The sequence below is a fragment of the Salvelinus namaycush genome, chromosome 2, assembly GCF_016432855.1.
Source record: "Salvelinus namaycush isolate Seneca chromosome 2, SaNama_1.0, whole genome shotgun sequence".
Lineage (NCBI taxonomy): Eukaryota > Metazoa > Chordata > Actinopteri > Salmoniformes > Salmonidae > Salvelinus > Salvelinus namaycush.
Window position 1 is genome coordinate 38306868 of NC_052308.1, and position 24168 is coordinate 38331035.

At 41.7% G+C, this 24168-nt stretch overlaps 2 protein-coding genes across 3 annotated transcripts; one reads left to right on the plus strand and one right to left on the minus strand.

Moving 5' to 3' along the window:
• Positions 1–719: 719 nt before the first annotated feature.
• LOC120025854 (solute carrier family 2, facilitated glucose transporter member 11-like) lies at positions 720–12593 on the minus strand. 2 transcript variants are annotated; one of them, XM_038970559.1, is made up of 12 exons: positions 12456–12593; positions 11918–12016; positions 11485–11645; positions 10280–10404; positions 9874–10003; positions 9530–9678; positions 9105–9292; positions 6016–6126; positions 5495–5596; positions 3184–3259; positions 2693–2820; positions 720–1881 (listed from the first exon to the last, which is right to left on the minus strand). In XM_038970559.1, exons 1-12 carry the CDS (start codon positions 12564–12566, stop codon positions 1663–1665), a joined length of 1599 nt encoding a protein of 532 aa, XP_038826487.1. In that variant the 5' UTR covers positions 12567–12593; the 3' UTR covers positions 720–1662. The 2 variants fall into 2 exon arrangements, with proteins under 2 accessions (XP_038826487.1, XP_038826494.1); XM_038970566.1 differs by lacking the exon at positions 12456–12593 and having other exon boundaries at positions 1651–1881; positions 3184–3247; positions 5462–5596; positions 11918–11998.
• A 3443-nt stretch (positions 12594–16036) lies between these two features.
• Positions 16037–23907, plus strand: LOC120021555 (protransforming growth factor alpha-like). The gene is made up of 5 exons (XM_038965349.1): positions 16037–16079; positions 20074–20229; positions 22498–22612; positions 23404–23540; positions 23831–23907. The coding sequence occupies exons 1-5, from the start codon at positions 16037–16039 to the stop codon at positions 23905–23907; spliced, it is 528 nt and encodes a 175-aa protein (XP_038821277.1).
• Positions 23908–24168: the final 261 nt, after the last annotated feature.

Here is a 24168-nt window from a genome sequence, read left to right on the forward strand (position 1 = left end):
CTTATACTGAGGAGTGGCTTCTGTCTGGCCACTCTACCATAAAGGCCTGATTAGTGGAGTGCTGCAGAGATGGTTGTTCTTCTAGTTTCTTCCATCTCCACAGAGGAACTCTAGATCTCTGTCAGAGTGACCATCGAGTTCTTGGTCACCTCCCTGACCAAGGCCTTTCTCCCCCGATTGTTCAGTTTGGCCAGGCTGCCAGCTCTAGGAAGAGTCTTGGTGGTTCCAAACTTCTTCCATTTAAGAATGATGGAGGCCACTATGTTCTTGGGGACCTTCAAGATGTGTGCCTCGACACAATCCTGTCTTGGAGCTCTAGGGACAATTCCTTTGACCTCATGGCTTAGTTTTTGCTTTGACATGCACTTTCAACTGTGGGACCTTATATAGACAGGTATGTGCCTTTCCAAATCATGATCAAACAATTGAATTTACCACAGGTGGACTCCAATCAAGTTGTAGAAACATCTCAAGGATGATCAATGGAAACAGGATGCACCTGAGCTCAATTTCGGGTCTCATAGCAAAGGGTCTGAATACTTACGGAAATATGGTATTTCAGCTTTTTATTTTTAATATACTTGTAAAAAATTTGAAAAACCCGCTTTGTCATTATGGGGGTATTGTGTGTAGATTGCTGAGGATTTTTTGTTTTTGTTAATCCATTTTAGAATAAGGCTGTAACATAACAAAATGTGGAAAAAGTCAAGGGGTCTGAATACTTTCCGAAGGCACTGTATTTCACATAGATACATTACATGGTCTTATTTGTTTATGATCACAATCTATTCCAAACAATGAAATATATGACATACTGTTCAAAACAAGTTGATTATTTGATAATATAGCTTGATATGAAATGATCTATAAATACAGTATAATACTCTCTCAACATACAGTAGCTTAGATATCTTTGGTTTTACCTTGTTACAATATCATCCACCATATCTGTATGATAACCCGATGACACACGTAACAGCAGTTGAACTTTACATTTGACCTGGACAGCAAAAATAAATAAATATTCCAAATTTGATTTGAATATACTTTCTTCATTTTCATCACAAGGCAATATGTGATTGATACGGCATAAACAGGCTCACAGGTATTTGGTAAATATTGGTCCTAAAAAAAAAAAAAATAACAACTTCACTGATCAGTGTATATGGAATTCACCATTAAAGATTTATGTTGATTACATTCACTCTTTCAAGATATGGGACCCACAACATTGCATTTTCTTCTGTACCGGTAGACTAAAAGTGCACATTACTTGATGCCAAAGGCACATTATTCAAATGAACAACTTTCAAAGTAAAGACAGTCCATCCCTTAACACCCCTCTGTACATAAGGCTTTCACTCAAGCCACTCAATACTACATAATTACATATTATAACTTTAATGGGATCTCTGCTCAAAACAATAATTATTCTCTCCAAGAGTTTATTGCCGAAAATTGACTAACTGTACTTTCATATTAATGAAAGGGAATACACCATCTTTGTATGCTTTTTCCAAACCAAAGACGATGGAAAACCTGGTTTCCTGTGGGAAAAAAGGTATTCTGATCTCAAGTGGATCTCCTGGTTAATTAATTAACCTTACATAGTACTGTGGTCAATGGTAGAGGTCGTAGGTCATAGGTAGGAGAGCAGTAGGCCTACAGGGCAGTGGAGTGGCAGACCTCTCCCAACTGATACTGTGCCTGAGGGGCAGGTAGACCCTGCTTGTCCTGGCCCCTGTAGTTGAGTTTGTGGAACTCGTTGGCGATGGCTGAGAGGGTCTTCCCTTTGGTCTCAGGCAGAACCAGGCCCACGTACAGAGCAGACAGGAAACAGACAGCAGCGAATGGGACGAAGCAGAACTCACCCAGCTCACTCTGCAGAGAGAGAGAACAATACAAACGTGTCAGTGTGTGTGTGTGTGTGGGGGGGGGGGGGGGTCGTTCCACCAATTAGTTGCCTTTTGAGTATTGGAACTTGATGAAAAAAACGTTTTATTTAATCTAATTTTAACATTTTGTCATAAAGAGCACATGTTCAACTTAATAAAAACATGTTTTCCCATCTCAAGAGATTCAGTTAAAAAATGACTATAGTAAGTGCCTACTAAAGTAACAGGGTTGACCGTAACAGGGTTGACGACTTCATCTTTAAATCATACATAAATCCCCTTGTGAGAGGGGGACTGGAAGCTTGTTGTGTGCAACAGAGGGGCAATTGAATGCAAGCTTCACCCAAATGTTTATATTGTTAAAACATTTATATCTTGTCTATTGGATTTATTGTTAACAGGGTTGATTTATAGATTTTTCCATGTGGCCTATTTGAAGCGACACTTATTTGATATAACAAGCTTTTAAAATGCAATATTTTTGCACAATTTCTACTTATATCAAAAGCCTGTGTGTGTGTGTGTTTATTTATTTATTTAATTAACCTTTATTTAACTAGGCAAGTCAGTTAAAAACAAATTCTTATTTACAATGACGGCATACCCCGGCTAAACACTAACCCGGATGACGCTGGGCCAATTGTGCGCCGCCCAAAGGGACTCCCAATCACTGCCGGTTGTGATAAAGCCTGGAATCGAACCAGGGTCTGTAGTGACGCCTCTAGCACTGAGATACAGTGCCTTAGACCGCTGCGCCACTCGGGAGCCGTTTGTGTGTGTGTGTGTTTTTCACTCACCACCAGGAATGGAAAGATCATCCCCATAATGAAAAGGTTGATCCACATCATTGAGCCAGCTATCATGTAGGCTGCTGGACGGGCAGTCTGGCTAAAGATCTCTGTAGGGAGGACCCCTGTCACTCCAGCTGTAGGCAAAGATAAACACAGACCGTACCAATACCGTCACCCTACTATAGATCATTTCCCATGAACATTCAATAATGAGATGAGTGTACTTTATTAATCCCCAAGGAAAAATACAGCCATAGTTGAAATGAAATGAAATCACACTTTATTTGGACAGACCCTTATATATGATCTACAGATGCTCAAACTATCAACAAACTGTCAACTGCAGCTCTGTTGGATACTCTGTAGTGTGTAGGATAAAATACTTAAATGCCAATGTAATTCCCTTCAATATTAGCTAGTATTTCTAACTGACTGGTCTAATAATATTAACGCTAAATATTAATATTAAAGCTATTGAAAGGAAGAGACTGGCTCACCTGGGCCCATGCCAAAGCTGAGTATATAGGTGAAGATACAGGCCATACTCAAGTAGGACATCCACTCCACCTTGTGCTGTTACAGTAAAACAAAGAACTTAGTTATCAAGTTGAAAATAGATGATTTAGCAAGTTTATTTTATTTTTTATTTCACCTTTAATTAACCAGGTAGGCTAGTTGAGAACAAGTTCTCATTTACAACAGCGATTTGGCCAAGATAAAGCAAAGCAGTTCGACACATACAACAACACAGAGTTACACATGGAATAAACAAACATACAGTCAATAATACAGTAGAAAAAGTCTATATGCAGTGTGTGCAAATGAGGTAGGATAAGGGAGGTAAGGCAATAAATAGGCCATGGTGGCGAAGTAATTACAATATAGCATTTAAACACTGGAACGGTAGATGTGCAGAAGATGAATGTGCAAGTAGAGATACTGGGGTGCAAAGGAGCAAGATAAATGAATAAATACAGTATGGGGATGAGGTAGTTGGATGGGCTATTTACAGATGGGCTATGTACAGGTGCAGTGATCTGTGAGCTGCTGTGACAGCTGGTGCTTAAAGTTAGTGAGGGAGATATGAGTCTCCAGCTTCAGTGATTTTTGCAGTTCGTTCCAGTCATTGGCAGCAGAGAACTGTAAGGAAAGGCAGCCAAAGGAAGAATTGGCTTTGTGGGTGACCAGTGAGATATACCTGCTGGAGCGTGTGCTGCTATGGTGACCAGTGAGCTGAGATAAGGCAGGGCTTTACCTAGCAGAGACTTGTAGATGACCTGGAGTCAGTGGGTTTGGCGGCGAGTATGAAGCGAGGGCCAGCCAACGAGAGCGTACAGGTTGCAGTGGTGGGTAGTATATGGGGCTTTGGTGACAAAACGGATGGCACTGTGATAGACTGCATCCAATTAGGGGTTGCAACAATTTCGGCAGATATTTTTAGAAAGAGAGGGTCCAGATTGTCTAGCACGGCTGATTTGTAGGGGTCCAGATTTTGCAGCTCTTTCAGAACATCAGCTATCTGGATTTGGGTGAAGGAGAAATGGGGGAGGCTTGGGCGAGTTGCTGTGGGGGGGGGGGGGGGGGGGGGGTGCAGGGCTGTTGATCGGGGTAGGGGTAGCCAGGTGGAAAGCATGGCCAGCCGTAGAAAAATGCTTATTGAAATTCTCAATTATCGTGGATTTATCGGTGGTGACAGTGTTTCCTAGCCTCAGTGCAGTGGGCAGCTGGGAGGAGGTGCTCAGATTCTCCATGGACTTTACAGTGTCCCAGAACTTTTTGATTTTGTGCTACAGGATGCAAATTTATGCTTGAAAAAGCTAGCCTTAGCTTTCCTAACTGCCTGTGTATATTGGTTCCCAACTTCCCTGAAAAGTTGCATATCACGGTGGCTATTCAATGCTAACGCCAAGTTAAAATATATATATAAATAATTAAGTAATTTTCCTGACAACTCAGTTCTATCTTGCTGAATCAATATCAGTCAAATTGAAAACATCTGACTTTCTTGCAGACCAAAGGCTGAGGTAATCACTGGTCCAAAAATAATTAAGCTAAATTGATGTTAATTCAAATGAGCACCACATAATACCACTGATTGAGTGGGCTTTTTAAGAGTGTCCTGTCGCCTTACAGATTTAGAATCTGAATTGAGCCAGTTTGCTACAGCAGGGAAATAATCCTGCAGCAAGAGGAAATGTGAATTATGATGTGGATTATAATTTTTTGTAGGGGTTGATACATTTTTCATTAGTGCAAATCAAGTCTGACATTTTAAAGTGCAAATTACAAACTCTAGAAGCCTTGAATACACTACAAGTTCACATTTTCTACTGTGCAGAAAAATTCTCAGCAACAAAAGGGTGATCAAATTAAGATCCTACAACTGTACCTGACTATACCCATCCAACCACCCGCTGCACCTACACATGCAAAGCACAAAGTAGAATCACCCCTCCTGGTGGATAGAGTGATGTGTTGTCACAACATGAAGTGGAATAAACAACAGTGGGTTCAAAAGGGTATGTTTCCTTTTCTGCCTGGTACACAGCAACCCAAGCATGACTGCAACGCAGATGCACCAAGTCAGACTGCCATCCTTCCATTAGGATGAGTACGTACGCACTTCAGAAGTAACAGAGTCCCAAAGGTCAACAAAACCAATGAAATTAGAGACTGGGACATGACTAGGACATGGCATTTCAGCCGCGTATCTCCATCATCTAGTTTCAGATCACCTTTTGATTTCCACTCGCACTTTTATTTTCTTACATTGACAGGGGAAGAGGATGACATAAGAAGGTAGAATACCTCAAAACACAGAGCTATAGTGAAGACAATGGCCCAGCCTGTCATTGAAACGTAGCCTCCCATCAAAAGAATCTTCCTGCCCTGTCGCTCAATCAGCAGGTTCTGAGGAGGATGCAAACAGTACAATGTATATTAAAATCATATCATTTTCAGCCCTGAGGTTAGCCGTAGAGAGGTGTTTCATCTTCTATTACGTCTCTGGTTACACCGAGGTGAGCAACGTTCTAATCCAAAACAGAATGCCTAGAAAAGCACTAACAGCTCTCAGAATGCAGGAACAATTTTGAAATGTAACTTTTCTTAGAGTAACTTTTTCAAAGGTCTGGATTAAGGATTTAACGAGAGAGAGAGAGCGAGAGAGAGCGAGAGAGAGCGAGAGAGAGAGAGAGAGAGAGAGAGAGAGAGAGAGAGAGAGAGAGAGACACACACACAGGAGTAAAACAATCCCTACTTGCCTCTGGGGTGGTTAGTTAGTTACCAGTAGTTACACAACAACCACATTATTACTCAGGAATACTCACACATATTATACAGGCTGTGAATTCACATGTACCAGTGCATATGGTGATATACTGGATCATATCCGGAGAGATCCCGGACTCTTTAAACACATAGTACGCATAGAAGTAGATCTGTTGGAGTGAAAAAGAGAACATCACATACACTGTACATACAGTAAGCGTACTGACAGAGCATAGTGGCTGCTGTTTCAGTTATGATGATTTTTTAATAAAACTATGCTTTTTCAATCGTTTTTCATAAAATGAGTCCCGTCCTTATCATGTACTGACAGACTGACTGAGCATTTCAAATCATTACATCAAATGACCAAATTGAAATTGTGTTGTTGATAAGCTGATTCAGCCGCAAAGCATTTAGCATATTACTGCTCTAATACCCAGTCAGCTCTCTCCCTAAGGCTTCCAGCTGCCAGCCCCCTGGTCTAAATAATCCCCTGATGAAAGAAAGGTACTGTAATTACACAGTCATCAGTTAGGGACTGTGAGACGTAGCATGAAGGCAACTAAGAGACTGCAGCAGCACTATTAACTTGGCATGGCCTTGGACTGACTACACCTCTTCATTAAACCCTATCTGAAATACAAACAACACACTCTCTTTCAAATAATCGTTTGGTGTCTCACATTGGGATTCGCTGGATAAGCAAATCACTACAGAAGGTCCAATCTCACGATGTTTGTCGCAGACAGACAGGTTGCGTAGCGAATGAGGAGAGACCCTACTCATTATAAGTTGCCACGGCCCCGCCCCTTTGGTCATTCTCCCTCTCTAAGCTCTCCTCAGCACGACTTGATCCCTGTCTCCCTGCTTAACTGTTCTGCAATGAACCGTGAGCTTTACGCTGCCGAACGTAGGACCTCAGCTTCTAGTCTCTAGTTTTGAGTACTGTCCAAAAGTAAAGTTTTTGCTTTGAGTAGAATTCGTGCTTTGCCTTTTTCTACTTGCTCCAAGTCTCCGGTGGTAGCTAGTGTCACACGCCTAGCTACTGCAGGTAGCCTACTGGTTAGAGCGTTGGGCCAGTAACCGAAAGGTTGCTGGATCGAATCCCCGAGCTGATAAGGCAAAAATCTGTCGTTCTGCGCCTGAGCAAGGCAGTTTACCCACTGTTCCCCGGGCGTCGAAGACATGGATGTCGATTAAGGCAGCCCCCCGCACCGCTCTGATTCAGAGGGGTTGGGTTAAATGCGGAAGATACATTTCAGTTGTACAACTGACTAGGTATCCCCCTTTCCCTTTCCCTTACTGAGACTTGGTTAGCTCACTGAAAAGCCAGCTCACCTCCACTAGCTCTTCATACCTGCCCAAATGGTAGAATTGCTAGCTTCCTCCTCTCGTCCAGTAAAACCTACGTTCATGCTCACTAACCCCCGAGTCCTGTGTGCATTGTAAGGAGTTGCCAAGGACGAAAACTGTGTAGAGCATCCCCTCTTCGAGGCTCCTCACAGCCTTGCAGCCGCAACGAAGTCCCGCCCGCTGATTCTCTTGGAGGGAAGAAGGGGCGACCGACCTAGGGTTCTAGTAGCTGAGGTAAGAAGACACATTTTCAGTCCCCACCCAGTGTCTCAACACTTCCCTTTGTAATAAAAGTCTCTGTTGCATCCAAGCGTCTTGGTAAGTTAAAAAATACAATAAAAGGGCAACTCCCCATTGCGCCGCCAGAGAGTGAGTCATCAAACTTATGGGCAACTCGTCACAAGAGCAGAGAACTGGCGTGCATGCATATTCCAGCCCTGGGTCATGTCCACAGTTACAGAGGGGTACAAACTGCAGTTTGCTACGAAACCACTCGCTTTCAATGGAATTCTGGCAAGTGGCGACTTGAGTAAATGGGCAATCAGAGCTATAACGGCGGCAAAGTACTACTGCCTGTACTTATTGGGGGGGGGGGGGTGGGTGCCCACACATATAATAGAATACCTGGGTGTCAGACTGGACGCATAACCTCAGGGTAGTGTCAATGAGGAAGGTGGCTACGACAGATGCATCACTCACATGGTGGGGGGTGGGGGGGCGCAGTTCACAAAGTAAAGAGTGGTTAAACAGGTTGTGGTCCCCACAGCTCCGCCCCGCTCACATAAGCTGTCTCGAAACTGATGACACAGTGTTCCTATCTATAAAACACTTTCTGCCTTATCTTTCCAAATTGTCACATCCTAGTCAGGACAGACAATACGACTGTGCTAGCATACATCAAAACGCCAGTACGGCCCTCACTCTCTGCATCTATACAAGTTCCTTTTTCAAATATTATTATGTGGAGCAGCGCACTCCTCTTCTCAGTGGAGAACCAGATCTGGGAGAGATACGTTGGATCCAGCGTAGATCTCTTCGCGTTGCACAAAAGACGCACACTGCCCTCTGTTCTTTGCGCTGGCAGGAGACCAGGCGTGGATGAGCTGGCACACCCCTTATCCAGCGAATCCCAATGTGAGACACCCCACTCTATTATCAGAGAACTGGCGTTACGAAAGTAACCTTAAGTTATGTACTCCTCCCTAACTCCCGTAGCATTACAACTGTAAAGTACAACCACATGTCATCACCAGCAGCATGCATTTTTAACAAGGAAATGTAAACCCGTCTACGCACAGTATGAAATATTGATAGCTGATATCACATTTCTAATCAAGTTTGCTGTGAGAAGGAGGGGTCAGGAACACTGTGGCCAAAATTGTATCTGAGCTGGGTATGTTCTACTGTCAGAACAATGGGGTTCTTTAGAGGTAGGTAACTTTGATCCTAGAGAGAGAGAGTTCTCAGTCAGAAACCCCAGGACCAGAGAGAACCAAAACCCTGCTTACTCAAAACCAAACATCTGAGAAACCCAATAACTGTGGGGAGAAACCATGCTTACAATAACAATAGAAGTCTGCTGGCAGGAGTCTGCTTCTTACATCATTTGTAAGAGGGTAAATTAATAATAAAAGGACATTGCATCATCATTCACCACAGATATTATTTGTGATTTTATGCAACAAGTGGCCTACTTAATGCACTACAAATTAAGTTCCCTGTTGAAAAATACAGTTATTTAAAATTCTACGTTTTAGTTCTAAGTTCTTATTTCCGAGTTTTTGTAGTAACTCACGGAGTCGTTGCCACAGAGTTGCATGGCGCTGCTGAGAGTGATGATAGAGATCACCTGCCAGCGCACATTACGGTCAGCGAACAGCTCCCAGGGTCTGCTGGGCCTCAGGCCTTTAGCCTCAGCCTGCTCCTGGAGGATCTCATCCAACTCTGATCTCTGGACCTCACAGCCACGCAGACGCCTCAGAGCTAACACACGCACACACAGACACATACATGTGGACGGGCAAAATGGATTTTGGAAATACAAATGATGGCAAAGTACACAGACGCATATATAAGATTTAAAGACTACCCATCCCTGCTGACGCAGAGGCGGCACAATGAACATCAACAAAACCTGCTCATGCTTTTATTGTATATCTCTCTAACTCACATACAAGAGGAACAGAACGTGGACCATGATTTGGCTCTCCTCCTACCTACCATTGATACAGGCTTCCTTATCCCCCCGGTCTATGAGGAGGTATCGAGGGCTTTCTGGGAACCAGGGGAGAGTGAGGAGCTGGATGAGGCCTGGGATGGCATTACTGGCCAGTAGGTATTGCCAACAGGGCTCACTGCCCAAGATCTCCCTGGAAACATGACAACATCAAGTGAAATACTGACTTAATTAAAACAATTATTTCCCCAAACAAATCACACAATCCATTATAGTGCTAGATTTATGTGTAAGTAACACTAAATTGCAGGCTGATTTGGTAGCCTCTGAAAGCTCTGCTTGGATGTTTGTCTTTGTTTTATGTGTCGGTGTGTTGTATGTTGCCTACCTGAGGCCCACGACTTGTCCTAACACCACTCCAAACGCTGTGAAGATGGCTGACGACAGGGAAGCAGCCCCTCGCAGGTGCTTGGGAGCACTCTCACCAAAATACATGGGTTGCACATTCATACTGATCCCTGTGAAAGGAGTAGATAATTTCTCTACTGTCTTTGGTTTCAGTTTCTTGCATCAAACATAATACTGTAATTGTACAGCTGTTTGTCTTATCTATATCTACAATTTACATGTCATTGACATTTAAAGACCTAAGACGGCAACAAACATACAACCAGTATTACACTTTTTTCTCTATACACAACGTACAAGTAATGCAGTCAGTTGCACAATGAGCATGGTTTGATGACATGAGAACCCCCATTTGAGAACCCTCTGGTTGAATATACAGTAGATACCAGCATTGATTCCAACCAGGACCCTGGAGATGATGATCATCTCAAAAGACTTGGCAGCTCTGCTGGTCAACGCTAGGAGTGAACTCAGCATCAAGAAGATATTATTCAACAGCATAGTCTTCTTCCTGTGGGAGCAACACAAGGGGGGCAGAGTAGAGTAGAATATAGTGGAGTAGTGTAGAGTAGAGTCGAATTTAGTAGAATAGAGTGGAGACGAGTAGAATTTAGTAGAGTATTGTAGAGTAGAATTTAGTAGAGTACAGTAGAGCAGAATAGAGTAGAGTGGAGACAAGTAGAGTAGAACAGAGTAGAATTTAGTAGAGTAGAATAAAGTAGAGCAGAGACAAGTAGAGTAGAATAGAGTGGAGACGAGAAGAATAGAGTGAAGAAGAGTAGAGTAGAATTTAGTAGAGTAGTGGAGTGTACAGTAAAGTAGAATATAGTAGAGCAGTGTAGAGTATAGTACAATTTAATAGAGTAGTGTAGAATTTAGTAGTGTAGTGTAGAGTATAATAGAATAGAGTGGAGACAAGTAGGGCAGAGTGGAGGTGAGTATAGTAGAATAGAGTGGAGATTAATAAAGTAGTGGAGACTAGTAGAGTAGAATAGAGTGGAGATGAATAGAGTAGAGTGGAGATGAATAAAGTAGAGTAGAGTGGAGACTAGTAGAGTAGAATATAGTGGAGACGAGTAGATCCAAGTAAATCTTGAGTATCAATTAACTTATACTGTAGTAATGATGTTATAATTACGTTTATGCAAATACTACTCTCTGTCCAGATATCATATATGCCCTGGTGCCAGCCTGCAAGGTTCAGTGTGCTCTTTCAGCCTTGAGAAACATAAACACCACCACATTGTTCATTGACTGACTCCACTGTGAAGAGAAAACATAAAGTAGCCTTGCTGTCTTCAGCGATACTGTGTATGCTCTCTTTGATGCAACCCCCTTTTACATCTGATCCATAAACAGATGAAAATTTGCTCATCAGTCACTAAACATTTCTCTTTGAGATTATATCACTGATAGATCCCTGGTAACATTGAATTCTAAAGCACATAGTAAGCTTTTCAGTGAGGGCCACATACCAAGGTTACCGCACATCCTTGTGTCAATATCTGACATTGACATTGCCTTGACATTGATGACATTACCTTCCAAAGGTTATGATCATGGATCCATATATACAGTAATACATTATTACCTTCCAAAGGTTATGCTCATGGGTCCAGCTATAAGAGCTCCGGCCAGCCCTCCCAGGGAGTAGATGGACACAATGCAAGTCCAGACCAGAGTGATCTGGTAGTTCTTCAGCTGCACGTCCCAGCGCTCCCGAAATGTCTCGTTAACAAAGTTCTGAATGTACTGAAAGGAAAGGTCAAGTGTGGTCAAATACACTCACGTGAGCATGTGCACACACACATACATACATACATACATACACACACAGATTGTATTTGTTTATTTGGATCCCCATTAGCTTTAGAAGAAGCAGCAGCTACTCTTCCTGGGGTCCAAAAACACACACACACACACTTAGACATCTGCTAACCATGTGTATGTGACAAATAAAATTTTATTTTATTTTATTTGATTTAGACACACAGACACATACAGGTGTGTCAAAATAACCTTACTATGGTGGGTGCGTTCATTATGGCAAGGTTGTAGCCATACTGAAGAGTGCCTCCAATGGCACACGACGTCACCATTAACATCAAGTTTAGATCATTGCCCTGTCAGTACAAACAAGTATTAATAAAAAATAAACAACAATGATAGGTTGTTCACTTTAATAAATGTTGGAGATGTACACTAGTGCACAGTACTTAGCCACAGAGTATTGATTTACATAAGAGAATTAGGAGAAAACTGTGTCATGCCCCCAGTCCTATATTTTCAGGTACTATTCGAAAAATAGGTAATGGGAACAACAGTGCACGAAAAGAAGAACATGCCAATAGTCAGAATAGTCTGACTAACTGGATAAATGTCAATAAACAAAAAAACACGTGCACATATTACATTTTTCTAATGCATTTTTGTGACTATCATTATTTTCACATGGAAAAAAAAGTGCATTTTGCTAAAAATAAGTTTAACGCGACACCAAACTACATTACACTGTCCATAAAAAAAATTGCCTATTACGAAATAAAAACAAAATTACTGTACCTTCTTATCCACTCCAACATGCGACATAGCGAATCGAAAATTATATTTTGTATTATTAAGTAAAAATATAACAGCGGACCGTTTCAAGTCTTTGCAAAATCCTTGATTCATACAGGTTGCCAGGACGCAGAGCGCAGGACTGTGGACATCACCGAACTCCCAAACCCCAACCAACTGAAATACTGTATAAGTACAGTATCCACTCCCCCTGCACGTGTGTGTGTCACGTTTCGTGTGACACACAACTCCTGTTATGTTAAGGGACTGTTTAACCACTATATGAAATGTCAGGTTTATGTATAACGTTGACCTTCATGTGGGTGTTATCCTACTGCAGGTCTCATACAATACGTTGTTATTCTCTATACAATACCTCAGATATGGAATATGGATCGCCTCCCACTGGGCAGAGACGTAAATTCAACCTGTACTCCACGCTGGTTCAACTGACGTGGAAACAACATTGAATCAACCAGTGTGTGCCCAGTTGCCTCAGATCAAATATGTAATGGCACTAGGCTATTCACCTGTCACCTCGCTCGAGTCATTTACCTATACTGTGGAATTTGTCTCATATCGTTCTCACAACATTGCGACATCATAATCCAAATGTTTGTATAGCAGTTTATTATTATATGCAACGTCTGTGCAGAATATCTGCCCAGTCTTTCTGGAAATCAACTTTCAGGCCGTTACAGGTGCGTGCAGCTTGCTTGCTCTAGTCCAGTCGCCAACGTCCGATAACGTCATGCTGTCTGTCGATTTACAAATGCTGGACCATGTCTGGAGTCATGCTCAAACCAGACCTATAGCCTATACTCTCATTATGGGGCTGCATCTTTACTTCAAACGCACGTTCTTGCGCAAATGTCCAATTGACATCAATTTATGACATGTTGATGTTTGTGTAACCTGTACGTCACCAAATGGAATTGAGGCATTTACTATCATCCTTCGTCATTGACTACTATGATCGGCCTCTTCAAATGTCGCTGTCTAGCCAGCAGATGGTGCTGAATTGTAAGCCTATAAATTACTGCATAGGATTAGTCTTCAATACAATACTTCCAAGGCACAACACAGTTCTAAAATACCAGGGTGGGTTGCACCAACATGAATTAACTCTTAAACTGTGTTAAATCAAGGTTTATCTATTAATCATGTTGCACAAAACTTTAAATCTAGTATGAAATTAGTCCCAGTTAGATGTAACCCTTCATCTAATTTTAAGTTTAATTTTCACTATGATTGTTTGTTGTCACTCTTGGCCACTATAGTGTACTATTCATTCTTGCCTGCCTTGAACACATTCAACTTTTAATTGATTAGCCCATCATGGACGGAATGGGTTTTTAGATGTTCTCTCATTAACTTCCAGGTGGTAAATTAATGTACACTTTATATACAAAAGTATGTGGACACCCCAGCCACACCCATTGCTGACAGGTGCATAAAATCGAGCAAAAGAGAACCATTGCGCTCTTCCAAAAGCTTGGCTCGTGCGTAAAAGCCACACATTTAGAAAAATTAAGAGTTTTAAGGGGTTTGTTGTCAAAAATATGTTGCATAAAATGTACTTCATTATTCAATGTATTTTTTTTTACTGCATCAGGGATAGCGTACACAGACGTTTCGGCTTTACAGCCTTCTTCAGTCTACACACACAGCCATGCAATCTCCATAGACAAACACTGGAAGTAGAATGGCCTTACTGAAGAGCTCAGTGACTTTCAATGTGGCACTGTCATAGGATGCCACCTTTCCAACAAGTCAGTTCATCACATTTTTTGCCATGTTAGAGCTGCCCCGGTCAACTATAAGTGCTGTTATTGTGAAGTGGAAACGTCTTGGAGCAACAATGGCTCAGTCGTGAAGTGGTAGGCCACACAAGCTCCTAGAACGGGACCACCGAGTGCTGAAGCACGCAGCGCATAAAAATGGTCTGACCTCGGTTGCAACACTCACTACCAAGTTCCAATCTACCTCTGGAAGCAACGTCAGCACAATAATTATTTGTCTGGAGCTTCATGAAATGGGTTTCCATGGCCGAGCAGCCGCACACAAGCCTAAGATCACCATGCGCAATGCCAAGCGTCGGCTGGAGTGGTGTAAAGCTCATCGCCATTGGACTCCGGAGCTGTGAAAACACGTTCTCTGGAGTGATGAATCACGCTTCACCATCTGGCAGTCCGACGGACGAATCTGGGTTTGGCGGATGCCAGGAGAATGCTACCTGCCCCAATGCATAGTGGCAACTGTAAAGCTTGGTGGAAGAGTGGGTCGGGCTAGTCCCCTTAGTTTCAGTGAAGGGAGGTCTTAATGCTACAGCATACAATGGCATTCTAGACAATTCTGTGATTCCAAATTTGTGGCAACAGTTTGGAGAAGGCCTTTTCCTGTTTCAGCATGACAATTTCCCGTGCACAAAGCAAGGTCCATACAGAAATGGTTTGTCGAGATCGGTGTGGAAGAACTTGACTGGCCTGCACAGAGCCCTGACCTCAACCCAAACACCTTTGGGATGAATTGGAACTGGATGAATTGGAACTCTGGCTGCAAGCCAGGCCTAATCGCCCAACATCAGAGCACAAACTCTAATGCTCTTGTGGCTGAATGGAAGCACATTTCCACAGCAATTTTCCAACGTGTAGTGGAATGGCTTCCCAGAAGAGAGGAGGCTGTTATAGCAGCAAAGGGGGACCAACTCCATATAATTGCCCATGATTTTGGAATGAGATGATTTTGGAATGAGATCCATGGGTGTTGTTGGATCAACATAAAGGGAGTGATTGCTCATCATCCTTTTATGTTTTATGCTGATTTGTGAAACCGTAATTGCCCTAGGCAGGCATAATCAGGCCTACAGAATTGAGCAATATGAAGTATGCATGAATTCTGGATAGCCCATCAGTACACCCACATATGGGTGAACTAGACCTAGGCTATACAGGCACGGCTCATATGAAAGCCACCACAAATTGAAATATGAAAGCTGGTAACTTGAAGATTGAGTTATCATAATGAGATTCTTGTGATGGGAGTAATTCTACAACATTCCCTAAAAACAAGCTATTTTAGGCAACTAGAAGTGAGCCCGGCAGAGAGAGCAATATTGATTTCTCTCTCGCTCCCTCCTCAGGGGAAACCATTGAAAGGATTATGTGTGAGAGCGTTTATTTAGACTGTGGAGGAGAGTGGAATTGTTTAGCGCTTGGACTAAACGTATCCGTTTAAATTGAAGAGAAATTAATCGAAACAAAGTATTTGAAGACTTGTTAGTTGCTACGTTAAATTAATGATATATCAGACAAGGAAACTCAGCTTGCACATGGCACTGGAAATTAATCAAGTTGCCGAATAGCGACGCACTTGCATTTTTTTGCGAAATTTCTGAAGACTGTCAGTAGCCTATAGCCTAAGATACGCGGAAGGGGTTTTGTGATGGAAGAAGGATTTACTTAATTTTATACAAACACATTTCTCTCTCCTGACTGACCTATGCGAGCATATACAGATGTTTATAGACTTGAGCAAAGAACACTAGCATTTCGGAGGATTACCTTGACAAACATACAACCTTCATGATGAATCGGGCATTCTGGGATGTGATCTTTCTCATTACTGGTGAGTTCTATGAAGAAGACAAAACAACACAGTTGGTAAAATATTTGAAAGACTACAAGCGAAGTGGCAGAAAGTGGGAATGATTGTAAAATGCTGTATTGACGGGGGTTAGTGTATTGGAATGTGCTATACCAGAAGGGTAAATGTCATTATGTCCTAATAGGGTTTGCGTCTGTGGACCTTTTTCCTTATTAATTAAGCCGCAACCAGGGGACCCATGGGGGCCTCAGTGAGTGTAAGGTTTCCCTGAAAAAGCGCGGGAAAATGTATAATTGATTATAAAATGTCATCAGTAACCTCCATTTCCCCAATTTATCACATTTTAAGGAAGAGCATTATTTTAGTTAGCATCAGAAAGGAGAAAGTTGAGAACCCCAGGACTATAAACTAGCATACCCTACTCTTACGCAGGAAGTCCGGTTTACAGTTTTGATTGTATATGACTCCAATTTGTGAATTATAACCATTGTCAGGCACAGTGATATTTCAACATTTCTATGAGAAACAAAGATGGTACCAATGAGCCACCATTGATGTTTTATGTATGCTGCCAGTGCAGACCTATTCATAGGTTTCTAATGGCCTCATCCTTTTAGTAGGTGATACTTGACCCTGTTACTGTTATTGGCTGGTCAGTCACTCTTTGCGTCCCAAATGGTACCCTATTCCCTTGATCACGATTTACAGTTCCATTACATTATGCCTAAGTCATTGGTCTTCTGTATAGGGAGTTTTGCTAAGAGCCCCGACGCTTAATCGAAACATTAACACGCGTCACTTGCAGTATGGTTTTGGAAGCATAAGGACCCTTTTATTTCATATCAGCGAGAAATAATAATAATTTTAAAAAGGTTAAATTGATACACACCTTGATAGGGTTAGTGTTACCACACTGCCATATCTCCGCGTCACAGCGTTTGTTTACGGAAGACAAGAGGCAATCACCTGTGCTATCTAGCATGCGGCAAACACCTGTGTGTAAGCGTAACTCGGGAAGTGTAGGTCGAGTGTAGTTTTGTCGGGTGGAGGCACCCAGGACCGAGTTTGAGAAATCCTGTCCTGCTTTGTGCACATCTTTTGACCAGGGCTCATAGGTCTCTGGGGTAAATCCATTTGAATTCAGACACTGTTTGACAGTATTCCTTTTGATTTAAACAAAACCTTCCATACATGTTTGCCCATGGAAGAAGTGATCAGAAAGTTACTTTTTGGACCGGAATGCCAAAACATTCAATAGATAAAGGTGCTCAAAGTTGACCCATTTTGCCTACCCTACCATTCCCTGAGACATCCATGTCTTCATCACTGGAAAAGATGAACGGTTGAGTTTGATAACTTACAAAAGCTTACATTTAAAATCTTACAAACAGTGTTGTCAAACTATTTTATTATTTCTTGAGAAAAAAAAAGGTTCACATATGTTGCAGCTTAGACCATATTTCACAACATCTGAGGTTTTTGTGTTGTGTCTGCCATCGGTTGAGACACAACATGCTCTTGAATACAGGGTGGGTGTCATTTCAATCATAAAAAATGGATTTCCCTTAAGATCACTGCAATTTAGCTGCTACTTCATTTAAATTTAATTGAAATCATAACTTCTAATTACTACCACAAAGATGGTTGCCGGTCCACCCACCATCGAATGTCAACTTAAATTGTCATGTCTATTCTATCTATATTTCTATGATTTCAATACGTTTTCTATGGAGGATTGACAGTTTGAATTTAAAACAACAGATATTCCCATTCAAGTCAATATTCTCTGATGGGTGAATGTCCAAATATCTTTGGAAGTTGACATTTCACAACACAAAAACCATAGATTATTTAAAATAGGGTCTAAGCTACAACATATGTGAATATGAAAAACATCTGAGTTTAGGCGTTTTTAGATAAACTTTTTTTTTTTTAAGTACATTTTCACAGAAATGATAAAATACGTTGACAACCCTGTTTGCAAGCTTTTAAATGATATCATTCTCAACCATTTTATATTTTCCAGTGAAGAAGACATGGATGTCTCAGGGTATGGTGGGGTATGCAACATGGGTAAACTTTGAGCACCTCCTATCTCCTTGAATGTTTTCGCATTCATGTTCAAAAAGTCACTTTCTGAGCACTTCAACAATGGGCAAATATGTATGGAAGGTTTCGTTCAAATCGAAAGGGGTGCTGTCAAAAATTGATTAAATTCAAATTGATTTTACCTTCTTGTCAAAAGTAGTGCACTATGCACGGAATAGGGTGCCATTTGTGACACAGTCTGCCTTGACACAGCATTCCTCCACGGTCTCTCTCTCTGGACTTTGTACCTTGTCACACTCAGTGTCCTTAGCAACATCAGGGACGTCACCCACTGACTGACTGATGAAATGCTCAGTAGTTCTCCTCTCCTTCATAACCAACTGACACTGATTAACCTGTGTTATATGAGCAGTGTGTTTTCACCCATTATTTGAATTGAACCGGAGAATGAAGCTCTAATTTGATACTCAGCACTTTCATTGTCATTGTCTGATATCTCCACATCACTGAATCTCGTCTCTCATTGGCTGCCTTACAGAATTCTAATTGTGTGATCGCTCTCCGGGATCGGTCTATATTAAGACTATCCCAGCTTAGTCCCATTACAGACCCATTGTAGTGTGTCCATCCTTTCATCCCATTGTCATTCTTGAAATACGCAACACAAGCTGGTAAGAGGAAATCCAAACATAATGACAAATGGGAAAGTTGTGTGAGAGTTATGAGTACAGCACATGCCTCAGGATTCAACCCTCGATGGGCCCAATGCAACAGAAAAAGGGAAAGTGGCTAATTAAGGCCAAGAACTAGAAATAAGATATAACACCATTTCAGTGCAATATTTGGTTAAGATCTCCTGGCAAGAGGGACAGACGAGTCAGGTGGACACCCTATGCTCCCAAGTGGGCCAAGAGTTTTAAGTTAAGTAAGTCTGATATGTTAACATATAGTGGTTTGGCAACGGAAAACAAAAATCTGTGTCCTTAGGTAGTACCTTCATTTCAGTCAGCTTCTCTCTACTGAATAGGACTCTGGTTGATCAGTGGGGACATAATTCATATTGGGATCCATGAGTTGGGAGATGAGTTCTATTTTAAGAGCAACAAGTCATTTGTAGACAGCTTGTTTCTCTGATTCAGTCAACTAAGTCATTTTGGATGAGAGCTGTTAGGTACCCCCCAAAAATGTAATAATTATACTGAACAAAAATATAAATGCAACATGTAAAGTGTTGGTCCCATGTTTCATGAGCTGAAATAAAAAATCTCATACATTTTCCATATGCACAAAAACCTTATTTCTCTCAAATGTTGTGTACAAATTTGTTTACATCCCTGTTAGTGAGCATTTCTCCTTTGCCAAGATAATCCATTCATCTGACAGGTGTGGCATATCAAGAACCTGATTAAGCAGCATGATCATTACCTTATGCTGGGGACAGTAAAATGCCACTTTAAAATGTGCAGTTTTGTCACACAACACAATGCCACAGATGTCTCAAGTTTTGAGGGGGCTTGCAATTGGCATTCTGACTGCAGGAATGTCCACCAGAGGTGTTGCCAGAGAATTTTATGTTAATTTCTCTACTCTAAGCCACCTCCAACGTCATTTTAGATGGAACCCATGTATTTGATACTATTCCACTCCAGCCATTACAACAAGCCTGTCCTCCCTAATTAAGGTGCCACCAACCTCCTATGCATTAGACATGGCAAAATGTATAGAATTGCAAGGAAATTAGCTTTAAAACGGCAATATTTTCTCTGCACCATTGACAAAACTCGTAGAATTGCAGGGGGGGATGTTCCCCAATACAATACTGGAAGGGGGTGACTGAGTGGAAAAGTTTAGGAACCCCAGGCCTAGTGGGATCTTCTTCAATGTCCCAACAGTTTCTTTATCTGATCATGATTTAAAATCAGTACCGATTTGTATACCTAAGCATTTCATCTGTTTCTTTTAACAGGGTCCCTCTTTACCTATGGAACCGGACAGGATAATTCTACTATTGCTACTAATTCTACTATGACCACCACCCCTCCTGTGATTACTACCGCTGTAAACATTATGATCTTTTCTACCACTACCAGCACCATTACCACAACCAACCTTCCAGTTAAAAGTAAGTGTGTGTGTGTTCGTGTGTGTATGTGTGTCTCTTCAGGTGACTGACAGTCTAAATATGAATGCCTCTATAAAACCTCTCTACAGGGTGCTCCAGAGAATCTTTCACCTCTTCAGACTCATTGACTGGTGCCAAAGTTAATTCAAGGCTTCTCTAGTGAAGAGTCAGATGGCAACATAAAATGCCTTACAAAAGTGGACACATACAGACACTGTGCTGCACATGAATTAATTAGTTGAATTTTTATATGAATCTAGTCCTCTGTTTGGATAGAAAGTAGCCAGTGTGGTAGACGTCAGACAACGCTAAAATAAAAATCCTATATCTTTATTCCCAGGCAACCACCGATCACATTTCAGTCATTATCTGTGAGTCACCACAAAATCCAGAAATGCCCTAATGGCATTTTGACCATAGGGGGCCATTTGGGATGCTGCCAGAGGGGCTGAGGAGTAGTTGGGGCAGATACCTAAGGGGAGAACAGAGAGCTTTTTACAGGCTCTGAAAGAGAGAGAGGAGAAGGGACAATGCATGTAGGCTGGAATCCAACCGGCCATTTACCAATGGAATGGAGTGTGTGACGGTCGGCTGTAATGCAGCCGTCTATCTCTCTGTTCATCCTCCCTCTCTCTCTCTTACTCACTCCCTCTTTCTCTGAATGCCACATTGTGGCATCTGTTTTGGCTGCCTGAGAAAAGATACTCAAACTTTTGTTTGGGCCAGTCCAGTTGGAATTTGGAACTCATTGTACAGTTGATGAGTAAGAAATTCGTCCAGACTCTGTAATTTGGTTACTGTGTTCCTCCTGAGTCTTGACCCCTTCAGCTCATTCCAATGTTCATTTATTTCAGGAGATTCATTCTGTTATTCCAGCATCGTTTGCCCATAATAAATCACGTTTGATTGGATGTAAAGGAAAGAGGCAGGAGAGGGATGGGGGGCTGTGTCTGAAAAGGTTACTAGCTGTCAAATCCTTGCCTCCTCCGTCCTTATTTCCTGAAGTCCTCTCAAAGCTCAATGGAGGAGAGGTCTGAAGAAGGGACCTTTTTGATCTTCTCCTCAAATGCACTTTGAGAGTAATTCAGAAATCAAAGGAGGAAGCAAGGATTTGACGGGTATCTTTTCAGACAAAGCCCTGGAAATAAAAGGGTGAGGATTTTACTCCTTGGCTTCAGGGATGTGCTTTCTCCAGACTTCTAATGGGTTTGATGATGGACAGACTTGTTGTCTGCTGTGTCGTGGCACTGGGGATTTGATTGGGGTTTAACTTGTCCCTTTGCATGCGACACATCTTAATGCATGGTTGTCCCTCGGAGGGCCTTGTCCCTGACATAAGCCATGACAAAACCCAAGTCACTCAGAGGTAACAAAAGAAGTACAGAGCCTTCAGAAACTATTCACTCCCCTTGACTTATTCCACATTTTGTTGTGTTACCGCCTGAATTCAAAATGGATTAAATAAATGTTTTTCTCACCCATCTACACACTTTACCCCATAATGACAAAGTGAAAATAGGTTTTTAGAAAGTGTTGATCATTTATTGAAAATGAAATACCAAAATAACTTATTTACATAAGTATTCACACCCCTGAGTCAATACATGTTAGAATCACCTTTGGCAGAATTACAGCTGAGTCTTTCTGGGTAGGTCTCTGGGAGTATTGCACATCTGGATTGTACAATATTTGCCCATTTATTATTATTTTTAAATTCTTAAAGCTCTGTCAAATTGGTTGTTCATTGCTAAACGACCATTTTCAAGTCTTGCCGTAGATTTTCAAGCAGATTTACATTGGAAGAACCTCCCTGGTCTTTGTGGTTGAATCTGTGTTTGAAATTCACAGCTCGACTGAGGAATCTTACAGATAATTGTATGTGTGGGGTACAGGGCTGAGGTACTCAAAAATCATGTTAAACACTATTATTGCACACACAGTGAGTCCATGCAACTTATTATGTGACTTGGTAAGAACATTTTTACTCCTGAACTTATTTAGGCTTGCCATAACAAAGGGGTTGAATACTTACTGACTCAAGCTTTTTAGTTTAAATGAATTTGTAAAAATGTCTATAACATAATTCTACTTTGACATTATGGGGTATTGTCTGTAGGCCAGTGACAAATGTAATCAATTTTAAAATCAGGCTGTAAGGCAAAAAAATGTGTAAAAAGTCAAGGGTGTGAATACTTTCTGAAGCACTATAATTTCCTCTGCCTCAGGGCCTTGAAAAATGTCCATATGTATCTCCTGTCTCTGACTCAGAGTTTGTGGCAGCAGCTGTTCGATCACACTTCGATGACTGTCCTGACTCGCACAGCCACTTCTGTTTCCATGGCACCTGTCGTTTCCTGATTCTGGAGGAGACGCCTGCATGTGTGTAAGTTCAACTTCCTGTCCTGTGGTGCATAAAATGCAAGGATCTCTCTCTCTCTCGTCCCACAGTCGTAATTATTTCAATATCCAATTAATCATTGTGTTACTCTGTCTGTATGGGAAATTGTTATTCGATAGTCATGAACTTGTGACCTGTCCTTGCTGGTGTGCAGTCACAACATAGCATATGTCCTAATTATTATATTTTGAGTGGTCCATCTCCAGTTATTAGGAGTTATCGAGAGTTTTTGTTGTGTAACCCACCCAGTGTTAATGTCTGTGACTGACGGTTGAACAGCGCTTTCACGCTCCTCAGAACAATATGTGTTTAGGATCTGTTATGCCAGTGCTCTGTTTGTACACGGATTCGCTGCAGTTCATAGAGCTGGTCTAAGCATGATGCAAATTGCACTGGCTTATGGAATTAGAGAGCGGCAGTTCACTTCTATCTGACTGAGCAGAGTAGAGAACTCCCTCCAGGATTAGGGTCTTTACTAAATAGCTTTTTAGTAGTGAATCCTTGAGACCATTTTTTGGCATGTTCATAATACGAAGGGTATTGTGTGGTTGTTTATCTGATGCAGAATAGTTTTGCAGACTGATCTTCACTACTACCTAATATTCCTAAAACTTAGGCCTACTAATTCTACTTCAACAATATATTTATAGATGTTATTTATTGCTGTGGTCTCTCCATTGAAAATGGAGTCTGTGAATTTGTCAAACATCCCTGAAGGAACAAGTCCATGTTGCTGTATGAAGTTTGATGTCCTTTCTCCTCTCCATGTTGGACAGGTGTCACCAAGGCTTTGTAGGGATGCGATGCGAGCACGCCGACCTGCTGGCCGTGGTGGCCACCAATCACAGGCAACAGACAGTTGCCACGGCGGTAGTGCTGTGTGTGATTGGCTGTGTCTTGACGATGCTGCTCTGTACACTTTTACAGTAAGTACATCATGTTATATCTTGATTCTGGTCAATTGGAAGAACACAAGTGAACAGAAATGTCACCATGACACTGCCCGTTCACTGAACCTACATACTTGATTGTGTAGACATCGACGTCATCACATAGTTGATTAACCAATCCTACTGCCCATGCTACCATGATTTTGTTCATAAAGTAAGATTAAACCCTGCTTTTATACTGATAGTCTGTATAAAGGTTAATGAATGTGTTCACCCAAAATCATCTGTAATTGAAACATGTCCTCTCTCCCAGTTGCTGGTGGAGGCGGGATGGTTTGGGGCGGAGGCACAGACTCCACTGTGCCCCAGAGAAACAAGGCAGTAGGCTGAAGGGCCGAGGTCCCTGCTGTCACTCTGAAAGTGGTACAGACTTCCTTTTTAACTTTTGCCTAGTTTGTGTTTCACATTCCAAACTATCATCAAGTTTGAAATTGGAAACTACAGGGGTGTATTCATTACATCTTGCAATGGAAACCAAAAGGAAGCAAGCGGAACGAAATGGTAGGGACCTACCTGAATTTGTCCAACAGAAACTCTCGTTTTGGTTGCAAAACTTTTTCTGTTTGGAGTAAACTGTTTCTGTTGTAAAAC

Bases quoted from the DNA above. Each gene is read 5' to 3' on its own strand.
- LOC120025854 (XM_038970559.1), bottom strand. From the start codon at position 12,566: ATGAATCAAGGATTTTGCAAAGACTTGAAACGGTCCGCTGTTATATTT. The intron at 11,646-11,917 runs GTAAGGTTATTT...CTTTCCTTTCAG, and splicing joins TAATGAACGCACCCACCATA to TACATTCAGAACTTTGTTAA. The intron at 1,882-2,692 runs GTGAGTGAAAAA...CTCTCTCTGCAG, and splicing joins TGATCTTTCCATTCCTGGTG to AGTGAGCTGGGTGAGTTCTG.
- LOC120021555 (XM_038965349.1), top strand. From the start codon at position 16,037: ATGATGAATCGGGCATTCTGGGATGTGATCTTTCTCATTACTG. The intron at 16,080-20,073 runs GTGAGTTCTATG...TTCTTTTAACAG, and splicing joins TGTGATCTTTCTCATTACTG to GGTCCCTCTTTACCTATGGA. The intron at 20,230-22,497 runs GTAAGTGTGTGT...TCTCTGACTCAG, and splicing joins AACCAACCTTCCAGTTAAAA to AGTTTGTGGCAGCAGCTGTT.